General features: G+C 36.4%; 3 protein-coding genes across 4 annotated transcripts in view; 2 read left to right on the top strand and 1 right to left on the bottom strand.

Moving 5' to 3' along the window:
* Window positions 1–114: 114 nt before the first annotated feature.
* On the top strand, window positions 115–2,078 carry LOC105832012 (cytochrome c oxidase assembly protein COX19). Its single transcript, XM_012672582.3, has one exon. The coding sequence runs from the start codon at window positions 1,242–1,244 to the stop codon at window positions 1,503–1,505; it is 264 nt and encodes an 87-aa protein (XP_012528036.1). The 5' UTR covers window positions 115–1,241; the 3' UTR covers window positions 1,506–2,078.
* Window positions 2,079–2,092: 14 nt separating this feature from the next.
* On the top strand, window positions 2,093–3,613 carry LOC105832011 (phosphopantothenoylcysteine decarboxylase). Its single transcript, XM_012672581.3, has 2 exons — window positions 2,093–2,518; window positions 2,828–3,613. The coding sequence occupies exons 1-2, from the start codon at window positions 2,093–2,095 to the stop codon at window positions 2,990–2,992; spliced, it is 591 nt and encodes a 196-aa protein (XP_012528035.1). The 3' UTR covers window positions 2,993–3,613.
* A 125-nt stretch (window positions 3,614–3,738) lies between these two features.
* LOC105832008 (matrix metalloproteinase-2) overlaps window positions 3,739–15,979 on the bottom strand; it is a 171,078-nt gene continuing 158,837 nt past the window's right edge. For both annotated transcript variants that reach the window (XM_036294032.1, XM_028191439.2), the window contains exons 8-12: window positions 7,628–8,028; window positions 6,861–7,159; window positions 6,502–6,605; window positions 5,946–6,212; window positions 3,739–5,529 (exon numbers count right to left, since the gene is read on the bottom strand). In XM_036294032.1, the coding sequence (XP_036149925.1) occupies window positions 5,953–6,212; window positions 6,502–6,605; window positions 6,861–7,159; window positions 7,628–8,028 (1,064 nt within the window). In that variant the 3' untranslated portion in view covers window positions 3,739–5,529; window positions 5,946–5,952. The remainder of the gene's footprint in view (window positions 5,530–5,945; window positions 6,213–6,501; window positions 6,606–6,860; window positions 7,160–7,627; window positions 8,029–15,979) is intronic.

The raw sequence follows: 15,979 nt of genomic DNA, 5'->3' as shown, positions 1-15,979 counted from the left end.
AAAATATGATGCATACAGGATGCATGACTTATAATATATCTATACAGGAAAGTTGTAAGAGGAAATATTCAAGAAAAAATATTTTTCTTATTTAGATAAGATTTATTATGAACAGGAAATGTCGGCTAATTATACATATCAATTTATGTTTAAAAAAAAATAACTTAGTTTTTAATAATTGCATTGCTAAATTTAGCGCTCGATCGTATTTTAACTTCCAACTAGGCAGCGCTTTAATCTAATCAAACTGAAAATTTTTTATGTAAACAACACTATGTTCACGTTCGTGTGCGTTACGTAATTTTCTTCTTTTATTGATATTTGTATTTTAAATATTTTTCATTTATCGAGTCATATACATATATTAAAATTTATAATAAAATAAATAATGATATAAAATGACTCTTTTACCGATTTTCTGTAAAGAAAGAGATAATTATTTCTTATATTCAATCACAACAGGTTAATAATATATATATTTAAACATTAAATTCTTATATCAAATACATTATTAATAATAAATAAATTTCACTCGATAATTACACATATAAACCTGTTGTAATTGAATATAAGAAACATCTTTCTATATAGAAAATCTGTTACAGAGTTATTTTTTCATCATTATTTATTTTATTGTAAATTTTAATATTCTCTAGCAAATTGAGACTTAATAGATTTCAGGAATTATTAACGTGGCATATAATGATAGTTTAAAGTTACAATATATATACTTGTAGATTAGAAAAGCCTATCTAATCTATAGAAATGTAGTTCATCGATCATATGTCAAATTAAAACATTGTATCGCTACGAATCACGTTCAGCTAAAATCAACGTGGCAACAAACAAAACAGAAAAGGATAATCTTATCATATACTGTAAATAACATGTTGATATAGAAATAAAAATACCACTCAAGCTGTTCAAAGTTTGTGCTGATCCCGCGTTCCTCGTCAGGGGAACGTTGGCACTCGTTGGTTAATAGGCGGCGCTGAGAGCTGAGAGTCGAAAGCCCATCTGCTGCTGGTATGTGCAGGGTAGCAGGGATGTCGCTTCGAGGTTTTCAGAGTCGATGGACCGCGGAGGTTAGGTGAGGGGGTAGCAAGAAGGAGCCTGGATCGTTGTGGATCACGGTCAGCCAAGATGGCGAGTTGTCGTGGGGGCTGAGGGGGCCTGACCAGCGTCTTCTTCGTTCGTCGCAGTATCTGGGGGTGTTCGCTTCCGTGAAGTGGCGTATTATTATGTCCTCGTACACGTTCTCGCAGAGGCTGTTCACGCCAACGCCGCCGGAGCGCGGCAGCTTCCCGCTGGACCATGAGGGCCGTTGCAAGAGCACCATGATCAGGTATATGCGCTGCCTGGCCGAGAATCGTAGTCAGAATACGATGTGCCGCGACATCGCCAAGGAGTACCTCGGCTGCCGCATGGATCATGAGCTGATGGCGCGCGAGGACTGGTCCAACCTCGGCTTCACCGAAAACGTCGAGGGCGCCAAAGAAACGTAACGTCAATATCGTCGTCTTCGAGAACAAATAGAGGGGGAAGGGAAGGTCCCATCCTTATCGTAATTGTTGTCGTTCGTTTCGACTGTCCTCTCGAGAGTGCCTGGTGCACTCTCTGGTTACTTGGTGCTCTTGGAACTTTCCGATGTAAATAGGATACGCCGTAACGACAATTCGGTGATTTAGTGTGTTCAAACGAGAATACGCACTGCCAGCCAGGTGCAACAAGGACTTCCTCTATGTTAGTGTTATTGAGAAAAAAGTAACAATAAAAATTAAAAGAGACCAAGAGAAAGAGAAACTGAAACGATATTAAAAATCCATGTATTTACCTTTTATTTTCATATAAGAAAGATTGTAAATTAAGTTGTATCGCTCGTTGGGTCGAGCCTCTTGAGCTTTAATATAAAGACATCCTTGTGTAGCTCGTACAGCTGGATTGTGTTGCAACCCAAGTGGCCTAAGAGAAGAAATATCCCACAAATAAAAAAGAGTTCTGATATTTATATCACACGTTGAAAGCTGAGAAGTCTATCGCGGTTTGTGCAAACTGATATAGAGAACGAAAGATAAACGTAAAGGCGAAAAAAATGGCGAGCTCCTCCAGGAAAAGGGTACTGGTAGGTTGCACTGGTAGCGTAGCAACGATCAAACTACCGCAGTTAGTAGAGATGCTACGGCAGAATAATCTGGAGGTGAGGGTGGTCGTGACGGAGAGAGCAAAGCATTTCTTGAAGGATGTTAAGCTGCCGCCTGAGGTTCAAATCCTTTCCGATACAGTGGAGTGGGCCGCCTGGCAGGATCGTGGCGATCCAGTGCTGCACATTGACCTAGTGAAGTGGGCGGACGTATTCGTGATAGCGCCATTGGATGCCAACACCCTGGGCAAGATTGCCAGTGGCATATGCGACAATATCGTTACCTGCGTGGCACGCGCATGGGACCCTATGAAGCCGCTCCTCTTTTGCCCAGCAATGAACACCAAGATGTGGGAGCATCCAGTTACGATGCCTCAAGTAAGAGGAAAAGAATAATATTAAAAATTAAAGAAAAATAAAAGAATGTCAAGAATTTTCTATCAAGTAAAAAGATGATCCTTTTTATATTGTTTTATTGTATTCAGAGACAACAATAACATATTATGAGATAAATTAATTTAATCTGTACACATTTATATGTTAATATTGCATTGTTGAAAACCAAGATTTCAAAAACTAATGAAAATATTGAAAACAATCAGCAATAAAAAATAAATATAATTAAAATTTTGCTGTCCTTTCTGTTGCTTTTTTTAACACTCATGGGACTTTTTTTTATTTTTTCAGGTATCACTGCTTAAATCCTGGGGCTACAAGGAGGTGCATTGTGTGTCCAAGACGTTGATGTGCGGTGACATGGGAATAGGTGCAATGGCTGAGGTAGACACGATTGTGCGATCTACTCTGCGGGCCTTGAACCCCTGGATGGAGGGAATGGACTTGTATCCCTAGCAGCGGCTGAGATCGGCCTCTTCGTGCGAGCATCGTCGACGACGCGAATATCGATGAAGCTTCGTCACATCGGGAGTGCCGATTATCCAAAGAGATCTCCAAAGACGCGCTATGGTGCGATTCGAACATACGCTTAATAAGATACACGCTAATGTTGCTTATCACTAATAAAAATTGGGGGACGAGCCTAAGGCCCAAATCTGTTGGGCTGTATATGGATCATCATGTGATCAAGAGTTTACGTTTATTAGTGAAAATCATCTATAAAATGTTCTCGAATTGTGTTGTTCATCGAGAACTTTATTCTTTCGTTTGCTCTTGTAGGAGCAATTGTGTCGTTATAAAATCATTGTTATTTAGAATCTATATAAATAGCGAAATATGAGTTTGAACGCATCATGGTCGTCATATCCCTTGCTCAACCCTGAATAAATCAACCGTACTGTGAGGAACAAATAAGATAATCGTAATTTTATCTGTCCAGTTGATGAAATGCGATGTATAAAAATGCTGTAAAGAAATGAAAAAAAGTTCTGTTGACATATCCTATAAAGTTGATCCGCTGAAATGTACAATGCTTTTGTTAAATATATGAACAATATAATATATATATATATATATATATATATATATATATATGAATAATAAATATATAAAATGTTTCTGCTTTTCCCATCTTGGTATTTTTTAGTAATGCGTACATGAAGCTACACGAAGAAATTTTTTGCATTGTGTCATAGAGTACGTTTGGTAAAATCACTTTATTTCGTATATACACAAATAAAGCACGAACTGACAATATATAAAATAAGTATAGAGAACACATTAGATCGGCATATTACATTAATTTTCTCATTACATTAATTTAAGTTTGGAATTAAAAAAGAATTGGAGAAGTTGTCGCTTTCTAGTAGAACACTCTGATGCATCTGCTTTTCCATAACAAAGTATTTACTCAACCAGAAGTAAAATTGTCAAAGTTGTAATCGAAGAAAAAAAATATAATTATATATTTCTGAAATACATAATATCATTTATATCGTTTGTCTTCTTTCCAATGTTGCGCGTTTCATGAACATACAGTACAAAGTTCTGCAATACGCGCGACCTATTACATAATTATAAAACATGTTTTTATATATATATATACAGAGATGTATATTGGAAATACAAATACTACAAACTTCGCAGAGGCGTATCGCACGTATATTAAAACTGCAGTCAATTTCTTATTTGCAAAAATTTAATTTCTTCATCTTTACTTTTTATTTTTCAATTTTTAAAATTTTCTCAATTGTCAAAGCTACAACTTAAGATTATGTGGAAAAAAACATTTAAGATTAAATTTGGATTGAAATTTCATTCTCTCTTGAGAGAAGACTAAAAATGGTGTCTCATGAGAAGAAATCGGTTTGAAAAAATCGGGAGCAACGCCCGCAAAGTTCGTGCAAGCATCTCTGGTACACCGGCTCTGTATATAAATCTTCGAGATTGATTCTGTGCTAATTCCTTGATATTACACTAACTACTTTGCTTGCGCGCGGTATATAAATATCACAGTTTACAAAACTGGCGACACTGCAGTTTGCCCGTGTCCTCTTTTGCTAAATTATACGGTATCAATAATTAATATAATATTTATATAAAATATGTGCTCTGTCGGAATCGATTATTTTATCGTTTTGAGATTGTCGATTCCAACTAATAATTGCAATTTACGGAAGGATCACGGAATTTTTTGTGGCTCATATTGACCCTTAGAAGGGATATATGTATATAAGTTCTATCTCAATTTAAAGGCCCCTGTAAAAAGAATATCGAAAAACGCTGGATGGATTTTCGGCAGTGGTAGTTTGTAAATTTTTATCGCAAGATTTTTATTTCTTTTCGCATCTTCGAGGATCCGTCATTCATTCGTCATGCGATATAAAAAAAAAAGTTACATCTTAAGTTAATTACTTCGCATGTAAATGCGGCCATGTAAAAAGACAATATACAAAAATATGTTCCTGTGTAACGCGATAGCGTGGTTTTTCCAGGATTGATAATATCGACCTAAGTCACACGTTTCTCTTAAAAGAAAATTAAATGTCAATACAATTTTATTTCATTTTAGGTACCGAGATAAAAAATAAAAGTAAAAAGTGTATAGAAAAATGTTTTCTCGTAATATCTTAACATTTTAATATTCGTCAATCATTTCGTATAATATATCTTTTTTGAAGACGTATGATTCCGCGACTTGGTTCGATATCATTCCTAGAGCTTCGTTTAAACTGCAATCGCGATCTCTCCATCGGAAGGCTCGGCGAGGAAGTTGAAGTCCATGGGTACGAATGTGCCGCAGGCATTTCTTTGAAATTCCAATCGATATACGAATGGTCTTCCAACCCCTGTATTCGCCGATCTATCGACGTTCGCGCTTTAAAAATCCGATTGACTTTCCGGTATTCGTATTTCACACGCGAAATTCCAATGTGAGGTACAAAATGCTTCCCGTCGCACATTGTCTGCTGGAAAGACACGTGCGTCATTATCTGAAAATATATGAAGACAAAAAATGTGACAGCAGTTGCTTTCTAATTTTTTTCATACTTGATTTATCGCATTTAAAATTTAATTATTAATTTTTACTCGAGCCATATAAAATTTTGTAAAATAATTTAAATAAAATTATATATATTATATATAATTGCATTTATAAAATGTGTAGTTATATATAAATGGAATTATAAGTGAGATAATGCTCAGCTCGATTTTAAATTACTATAAAAACTGAATAAAATCCTACACCTCATTAAATTATTTTAATTGTGTAATGTTATAATTTTCATTTTATGACGATTGTGACGATATATTAAATTATATTTTTATTATCTTTATTATAAATATCACTTTAAAGTTTCTTTTCTAATTACATCACTCTTTAAAAATTAATCAATGCGATAAATACCTCATTTTTACACGTATATTATCCTCATGATAAAGTTCACAACGATCGCGGCAAACATTGGCGTGATTGCTCTTGTGGCGACGGCGGCGGAAGCTGAGACAATCCTCGATTTCCTAGGCATATGGGTCTCGATGTCATTGGTTTCTACTTCCGGCGGCGGACAGCCCATCCAGAATGGTGCCGACAATCTCTGTTTCTCATGTATTACTCTCATCCTGAGATCGTCAAACTCCCAGAAACCTTTGCCTTTGAAGAAGTACGTCTTACCTGCCGAAAAAGTGGAAGAATTACGATAAAAAGTTGGAGACAAAGTTAGAAATTAAAGAGAATTGTTTATATAAAATGTTAAAAAAGCTGGGAATTAAAATCAAAATTGAATGAAATATTAAGAAATAAATTATCTTTATTATTAAAAAATGTATTGTATTTAACGTTAAAAGTTAAATTAATTTTATATGTATGTAACAAGATTGTCTCGAATGAAATGAATATTTAAGTAATTTTATTTCTATAATAAAATGATATTTGTCTGAGAATGTTAGTTTACGAAATTTACCATTTTTCCATTGAAAAACGGCATCAATGTCGTTTCCCACGCCAGCAAACATGCTCATATCCCTGGGATAATCGAGTTCCACGTAATTAACAGATTCGTCGAACCTGCGGATAGGAGATTAAATTGGAGAATTAAATTTTATTTATGGATTAAAAAGAGTAGGAATCCGATATAAATCGGATTACAAGTAAAAAAATTTCGTTACATGTCCAAAGATCAAACGCATTTCAATCAGATTAACATTATTTTTCATTTTAATATCCGGCAAAAATTAGATGTTGAAAATTTTAGGAGTACAACGAATTTTATAAGAAGTGAGACTACAAATCCGTGATTTGAAAAATGAACTCTTCAATCACCTCCAATACATGGAACCGCTGAAGAAGTAAGTCCTGCCATTGTGGCCCCACACCATGGCGCCGTCAATCTTCTCTAAGGACTCTGGCAGTCCTAGATTTGTAAGGGGTTTCGGATAACCCGGTACTAGATTGTTGGCGTCGAAGACGTAGTACTCACGGCCGATGAAAAAGACTATCTTTTTATCCGGTCGCTCGTACACAGCGTCCACGTGATCGATGTCCAGTGGCAGATTGAACAACCTGGTGATCTCCGCCGGATATCCCTCATAGATTCCCTGATCGCCTATTCGCCACAGATACTGCAATGCGGAACCAAAGAGGATTCCTCAATAAAGAAATTCTCTCTCTAAAAAATTTTCTTATTTATTATATTCTTAGAAAACTATGCTCCAGAAAACATTGCATAATTTAAATTGTAAAAAAAGATATATAGATGTACGTAATAATTATTTTCATATAAATACATAGCACCTTGATCTTAACAAAATAAACGGTATAAAGCAAATATATTATATATAATGATTGAAGATATATTATAAATTATTTTATCTTTATGCTTCAGAGGATCGAGAAGATAGATATAAAATACATTCTTTTGCCCTTAGAAAATATCGAGACTCTTCTCCTTTACATCAGTAAAGTGAAATAATAGCGCTTGAAAAAGTTATATTTCATTATCATATCGTTCTGCGTGAGATACAGCGAGATGTTCCTTTCATAATTCTTTGTTATCTCCTATTCCCTTTTTAAATTTGATTGCCGCTTACTCGTCCTTTGAAGACGAAGACCTCTCGGCGAATAATGCTGATAGCGTCATAGCTCGTGTCGCATTTGTCGGGCACGTCATCCCGCTGTGGCGGAGTCCATCGAAATCTCACCCTCGGCGTGGGCCTCCTCGTCGTTGTTGTCGTCGTCGTCGTCGACCATGTGGTGTGATGTCGATGGGGTTTGTGCGGCCGATACTCGGGTTTCTGCGGGTAACGACCCGGTTGTCGAGGTCTGCCATCATCTGGATAATGATTCGGCCTGGTAGGTCTCGTTCTCCAGGGCCTGTACGTCGTTGTCGTCGTCGTCGTCGTTGCCGTAGTTGTCGGAGGTGGTGGAGGCGGTTGCTCCGGTGGCAGTGGACCACCTGGTATATTGCCCCAAAGTTTATCTTCAGGAGCCCCTAAAAGACCATTATTTTGCTCATCCATTTCGTCTTTATTCATTATAGCTCATTCAACTTTTAGAAGTCTGCTGTAAAATAAAAATTCGGAAGTACGCAAAAATAATCCATTAAAAATAATTAGTAATTAAAAACACGATTAATTTATTCAGAAGAATTTATTGAAATTTTTTCCTTTAACGATAGTACATCAAAACACGAGAATGAAAATTGACTGAAAAGATCATAAATTATTAATTGAGTAAAAAAATATTAAATAATCTTAGCATTATTGTATCGTATAAAAAATATATATTTAAAGATTAAATACCATGACACAAAGCTTCCATTAATCATCATAATTTTGTTTTATATTTTATAACAAACAATAAAAATTGTTCTCAAATAAGTCAGTTGTGAGTATAATAATCTTGCAATTTCTTGTTATAAAAATCATAATGCAGCATATTTAAGAATTAATATTATAATACAATTCAAAAGTTCGTGAGCGCGAAATTATCGCGAGAAAGGTTCTCCGTTTTTCCGGAGAAAATTTTCCAGGTTGATATGACCGAAAAAGCTGACCAACGAATACATCAACATATACAAAATCGTTTCAGGAAAGACGAGTGTGCGCGAATACGTTAATGCGAGGCAAGAAAAGCTGATTCCGTTCCTGCTCTTTTACATCCTCATGCGATGAATTTATCTCGTCGCCTTTCACGACGGCCACCTCCGTGAAAAGAAATTCTGGGGCGGGTGCGGTCGATACCGCACAATTTGTAACAAGTAGTGTTCGCAAAAAGCCGTTATAAAAAGAAGGTAAACTCGTTCAAACATTGTGCTCGCATAATTCCAACGATATTATACAGCAGAATATTTTAATTAGCACCAACCATTTTTACGCAAGTCATACTATTAGATAAAATATTGATAAAAGTATAAAAATTTGTATGTATAAAATTTAAAAAAATATAAAAGTAATTCTTACAAATTTTATTTTTATAATGCGTTTGATGATGGCAATTGCCTCGAAATATCACATGTTTAAAACATTGCATTGATTAAATCAAAACAATCGGAAAGCAATAATTTCACAATAATAAAATGAATATTAAATACAACAACAAAAAAAGTACATTTTTAGTCGAAGCGGATCTTGATGTTTAATAATTTCCAATTCTATAAAGTGCGTGTCGATACGAATAGTCGAAAAATACAACTGGACTAAAACTAGACTAACATCTCAAATTGAATTAATCGTAATTTAATAACGATGCTACAAACGTTTGAAAAACCTATGAAGAACTTATTGCGAGAAAAATAATGTTGTTTTTTTTTTAAGCATCGATTTTTTCCGTGTTGTGATTGTTCTAAAATGTACCATTAATTGCCGCGAATTTAATTAGCCAATTGAGACTATTTGCTAGCTTCGGGGCAAGCTTTCGTTTTTCTTTTTTCGGCAAACCGTGCCCGTCCAATCACTTTCAACTGGAATATCGGATCGGTCAAATAGAGTGAGTTTGCAATTCGTCGATCGACTATTGACTCTCGCTGATATACGAGCATTATTTTACTTTATGTGATTGACAATGGATAGGTGGCAAAGGAGGGAGAGAGAAGGTTAAAATACCTCTTCATACACAGAGGTTGATTTTGCGCCACAGAATTTCCGATCTACTCTTGGAAATAGAATTTCTCGGTATTACATATACGAATATATTACACGGCACAATCGGACTTATTGCGACTTATTCGTCAACGAAGAAGCGAAAAAGGAAACAAAGATCCGATAGAACCAATAAAATATTTTTATTGGTTCTTTTCATCGGATCATTGTTTTCCTTTTCGTTTCTTCGTTGACGAATAAGTTGTGTCTACGGCGATTCGTGTAATCGAGCTTAAACAGCGACTCGGAATGCCATGACAATTACTTGCTTTCTTTTAATCGGCATTCAATTTCATATGGATTGACGTGTATTCGATTTAATGACAGGCAAACGTAGCGCAAAAATCAAACAATGTATGATTGATTACCGTTTAAAGTCCGTATAAATTCAGCTACTAAAGTGAATGTGCACTAACGCACAGCACTGTAATTTTGCCAATAAAAAAAATAGTTAAAAAAAGACGAAAAAAAAAGAGTCGATTAGTCTTCTGTGCATCTACATGGATTTAGTTATTACATTTGACGGACAAGTATTATATAAAACTGCATCATCTGTATGCACAGCGATAAACGCAACGCTATCTTTGAATCTGTGTCACGTATATTTAGAGAAAAGTGAAAGAGACGAGTGATTTAAGTGTACGTAAACGTATAAATCACATGCTCGCGTTGCATGAGGAGGAGGAGAAGGAGGAGGAAACATATCGCCGGCAGAGATACTTCGCGAGATACCAAATTGCCATCGTGGAGCAGTAAACTCTCGATGACAAACGCGCACAGTTAAAATTCGCTTTTATCGGTGCGTTTTATATTTCTGCGTTCCTTCCCTCTGCCGATGCGTTGCGTTTATCAACGCGGGCAAATCGCTCGTTAATTCCGCGCGAGGCGCGACGAGTAAGCGCCGGATTGACAGAATTGGCAAAATTACGAGTGCCAGATCTTGCTCGCATGCAACGCATATAATACACGCGCTGTTGCGGGCGCACGAATTTACTCTGTTTCCCATCGCGTGCGGCGTTACACGTGTAGTACATTGGCGCTGTGCAAAATTTACGTTATTGATTGTTCGGGTGAAGTGGTATTATGTAACTCGTGTCGAGGGACGCCGATTAGATAGATGAAACAATAAATTCACGCAGGTCGCGCGCTACGGATAAGCGTGAATTAAATATAAGGGAAACGGGAAACGCGGTAAGAAGATTAAAACTCACTCTACGCGATCCGAAATTTACGTGTTAGAATGGAATTTTAAGTACGAATTGTAATTTTATATATACCACGAAATGTTTGCGTGTGAGAAGTTAAGGAGTTAAGAAACATCCTAAAGAAAAAAAGAGAATAATAAGAATGATATACAAATAAGAAATTATAAAATTTTTATATAGATCGTCTCAAAGATTTAAGATATGTTTAATCTTAAGACATATATATATATATATTTAATGTAAATATTTTTTTGTAAATATCTCTTTTATATTATAATATTTATATTACAGTAAAAATATATAAAATTATATAAAAAATTTATTATACAAAGGATTGTATTATGTGATTTTCTCATATGCTGCGTAAATTTATATAATGCAAATGATGCAAACAGTAATATGTGTGCAATAAAATCAATGATAAATTTATAATGAAAAAACAAAATAATATTATAACATTTTAAAACGTCGTTTTAAAACACGTTTCTACAAATATTTTAGAACACATAAAAGAATATTTAAAAAAAAGTACGGAAATGTGAGAAATGTTTTAAATGGTTAAAAATCTTTTTATGCGAATTCTTTTAAACACGTGCGATCGGAAGTATGCGCACGTATGTTTGTATATGTGTGAGTATGTAAAGTTGCGAGCGCGCGCGCACGTGTGTTTTATGTCCGAGCGAATGCAGGTTTAAAAGGTCGAACCTCTCGACGGTTTTTGCGAGCAATTGGCGTGTTCTGTGTGCCATTTGCATAGAAACTCGAGCGGGAAATCGGCCGGAGCTTATCGAGCGGTACGAGGATGCGATAGCTCGCAGGACATAACGGCGCGCTGCATGGTTCTGCAGCCAAATGATAATTAATATTCGCTATTGACCTACCAATTACCGTAATCTAGACTATAGAAGATATAGAGCGAGAGTTAGATAGAACGAGGAAAACCGCTGGTTCCTGAACGCCGAATCTAATCTCGACTTCAGACCGTCGATGTAATTACAATGACGTGCTCGATAATTGTCGCTGCCTTCGCACCCTCCAATATTCTAACTGTCTATTTAGCTCCTCTCTCTCTCTCTCTCTCTCTCTCTCTCTCTCTCTCTCTCTCTCTCTCTCTCTCTCTCTCTCTCTAGGCTACAAACTTGATCTTTGCGATGCGCCGAGTAATTTCCGATTATAATAAAGAAGTTAGCCCTCCCTCTCTGCCTTTCCTGTCGCCTTGGCCTCAAACTTTATTACATTAATTTGAGTAAAGCTATTTTCATGAAACTTAGGGAAACGATATTCATAAACCGCAGATATTGGCTTCATAAATTTTTTAAGCGTCCTCGAATATTTAATATTCACAATCTCAAAATTAATTTCATGTAACTCTTGTTTAATAATTTAATTTTATTTAAATAAAAGAGAGAGAGAGAGAACCGCTGGTTTTATTCCCGCGGCACAAGGCGTCTTATTTTCTAAAAGGGCAGATCCACGTGTGTGAAGTTAGCATCTCAAAGTTTAGCATCTCATAAAAAAATGCAGAATTACTTGCATCCAGCATAGTTCTACAGTTCTTGATAGGTTTCAACAATAGTTCCGTTGAATTACGTATTTTAATTAAATTTTTATAAATGAGATGCTAACTTCCAAAATCACATAATAGCATCTCTTACCGTATTTCGAATATACGACTACAGAGAAGATTAAATTTATAGAGTTCTATCGTTTATAGAGACGTTCTATCAATAGTTCTGATAATTAAATTAATAAAAAAAAAATTTTTTGTTACAAAACATACGTATATATGCGTATACGTCTGCGCACGTGGATTTGGTGTAACTGGCATCTCAGATAGACAAAATTAATTAACTTAAAAAATTTAGAAAGTATTTTTCAACAACTATCTTGATGGAAAACTTGTATTTATAGGTCTAAACATGAGATGCTGGTCGAATATCGACAGTTCTATTTATTTTAACGCAGTTCTCATATAGTTCCGGACGCGTACAATAATTTTCTAAAAAGTTCCAGTGATATAAATAATTAAAACATTTTTTAAACAATTATTTTACCCGGAAAACTTGAATTTTGAGGGCTAGACGTGAGATGCTGTCTCTCCCGGTCTCTTCCCGTCTCTTCCGGTCTCTCTCGGTCTCTCCCGGTCTCTCCCCGTCTTTACCCGTCTCTCTCGGTCTCTCCCCGTAACCCCGGTCTCTTTCCGTCTCTCCCGGTCTCTCCCGTCTCTCCCCGCCTCTCCCGGTCTCTCCCCGTCTCTCCCGGTCTCTCCCGGTCTCTCCCCGTCTCTCCCGATCTCTCTCGGTCTCTCCCGGTCTCTCCCCGTCTCTCCCGGTCTCTCCCCGTTTCTCCCCGTAACCCCGGTCTCTCCCCGTCTCTCCCGGTCTCTCCCGGTCTCTCCCGGTCTCTCCCGGTCTCTCCCGATCTCTCCCGATCTCTCCCCGTCTCTCCCGATCTCACCCGAAAAATTTGAATTTTGAGGGCAAAATAAATGTTTGAAAAATGTTTTAATTATTTATATCACCGGAACTTTTTAGAAAATTAATGTACGCGTATGTATCTATATGGGAACTGCGTTAAAAGAAATAGAACTGTCGATATTCGACCAGCATCTCATGTCTAGACCTATAAATACAAGTTTTCCATCAAGATAGTTGTTGAAAAATACTTTCTAAATTTTTTAAATTAATTAATTTTGTCTATCTAAGATGCCAGTTACACCAAATCCACGTGCGCAGACGTATACGCATATATACGTATGTTTTGTAACAAAAAATTTTTTTTTATTAATTTCATCATCAGAATTATTGATAGAACGTCTCTAAACGATAGAACTCTATAGATTTAATCTTCTCTATGGTCGTATATTCGAAATACGGTGAGATGCTATTATGTGATTTTGGAAGTTAGCATCTCATTTATAAAAATTTAATTAAAATACGGAAAAAAATTCAACGGAACTATTGTTGAAACCTATCAAGAACTGTAAAACTATGCTGGATGCAAGTAATTCTGCAGTATTTTTATGAGATGCTAAACTTTGAGATGCTAACTTCACACACGTGGCACATCCATTTCGAGTGAATTTATTATAAACGATCGCGCATCAACGCTGCATGTGCAACGACGAGAAGTTACGACAATGTCTGACAATCGAATACGACCCAGTCGCGACAATAGGATCTAACTTGGCGCCAGTTAAAAGATAAACGGACGGAAAACAGCGCAACGCGATAACGATTTCGCTGGATGGGAAAAGATTACGACGTAGATGAATATGATACGAAGTCATTCGAGAATACATCTTCATCAAGCCTCGACGCAACTTTATTCCTGCAGGTTTCTACCAGAAGGGATGTTTTCGTCCAACTTGGAAGTAACACCGGAATTTATTGCCGTGAGTACGCGCGAGGTATATTGCGCGTGTAATAAAAATGAAGGAACACAACCATCTCTCTTTACAGCGTTATAAGATCGCGCTACGAGCTGGCTGACACAAAAATCCCCAGTGGAACCGGAAGTACTTCTATTCAATGAGACTTAAAACGCTTTCGGACAAATGTTTGCCGTCTTCTCGCTCTCGGACGCGAACAGATTACTAAACTTCGAATTAATAATTGTTAATACTGTGCGTTCATGTATTCTGAATTACAGCTGACTTACTTCATCCTTCATTATTAAGTACTATAATTGTATGAGAGAGAGAGAGAGAGAGAGAGAGAGAGAGAGAGGAGAAAAGTGGATCTATTAAATGTTCTAGAGTAAGCCTTCTAGAAACTTACAGAGTGAAAATAGATACATTGAGATAAGATGGTATGAGTAACAATAAGAGATAACAAAAATATTACAGAAAAGAATTAAAAAAGAATAAGAAACAAAAATAACGCAAAGATAACAATAAAGGTATCGTCAAAAGAACGGTAGTATACACGCGGACTTAGAACAGGTAAGAACAAGCAGACGCAGGTAAGTTTTAGATACAGCACATAAAATACTTAAGAAAAGCTACAGTTAAAGAAATACAAAAATACGAAATATAATATATTAAAAGCACGGGTGAGTTTACTGAAAAAGGAAATCCAGAGTCTAATTTAGAGTCTAATTTAACGTCTGCTATCGTAAGAAAGAAGAGAGAGAGAGAGAGAGAGAGAGAGAGAGAGAGAGAGAGAGAAGAGAGAAGAGAGAGAGAGAGAGAGAGAGAGAGAGAGTAAGCTCGAAGCTAGGAAAGTGATAGATGAAACCGGAAGTAATTGGTATAAATGAAGACAAGCGTATTTCAAGCTACCATTAGAACGCTAGATACATCAGTTTCCGTTGCAACGAGCAACGGTAGTTCTCCCCAAGGGAAATTTCTGCATCAAAAACTAATTAAAATACAGATAAAAAAATTTGACGTGCTCGTCGAGAATTAATAAAATAAAAATAATTAAAAGATTAAGCAAGAGAACGCAAGAGAAGAGAAAAGCGAATTTTATCGAATCGAGCAGTTTGATATGTTAACAATGTAATACGGAATGAAAACGTTTCATATATGTACGTCACGTAATTTAATATATTGACAGTGAGGTCAAAGGATTGAAGGAAATTCGCGAGAGAAGACGGATCTTTTTTTTTCTTGCCGTCGTGGATTGAAAAGTTTGAGAGAGCTTTGCGGGCAACGTGCTTTTGCGGAACGCACGAGCTTACGCGAACATAAAGAAGAAAAGTGTATTTTGGTCCGTCCTTCATTATCCCTGACAAAGGCACTTTCGTATGTTCCACGGGAAGTGGTTTCACCGCATTGATTCACCGGGCCCCTCGTTTCCTTCCTGGAATTTCTCGCGGGAAATGCAGGATGGACCGGAAAAATCTGCGGATTGCGGCTCGGTGGTTTAAGGGACTTACGAGATTAAATTTTGAAACGCCGCTGGTCAAAACGATTATATTGCAACGAGTACAATACGATTCGATACTCTCCAACCTTTGTGTACTTTATGAGAGCGAAGCAAGAAAAAGGCAGTTGAGAAGTAATAAAAGATGATACTTTGGATCGTCAAAACACGTCGAACATTAGAAACAGTTAATAGGTTAGTAATAGTAACAGTTTTATTAAATCTGGACT

Source organism: Monomorium pharaonis, chromosome 11 (genome assembly GCF_013373865.1).
Source record: "Monomorium pharaonis isolate MP-MQ-018 chromosome 11, ASM1337386v2, whole genome shotgun sequence".
In the NCBI taxonomy this organism is placed as follows: Eukaryota; Metazoa; Arthropoda; class Insecta; order Hymenoptera; family Formicidae; genus Monomorium; species Monomorium pharaonis.
The sequence above is the reverse complement of the archived record's forward strand: the minus strand, read 5'-3'. Positions and strand labels throughout refer to the sequence as shown.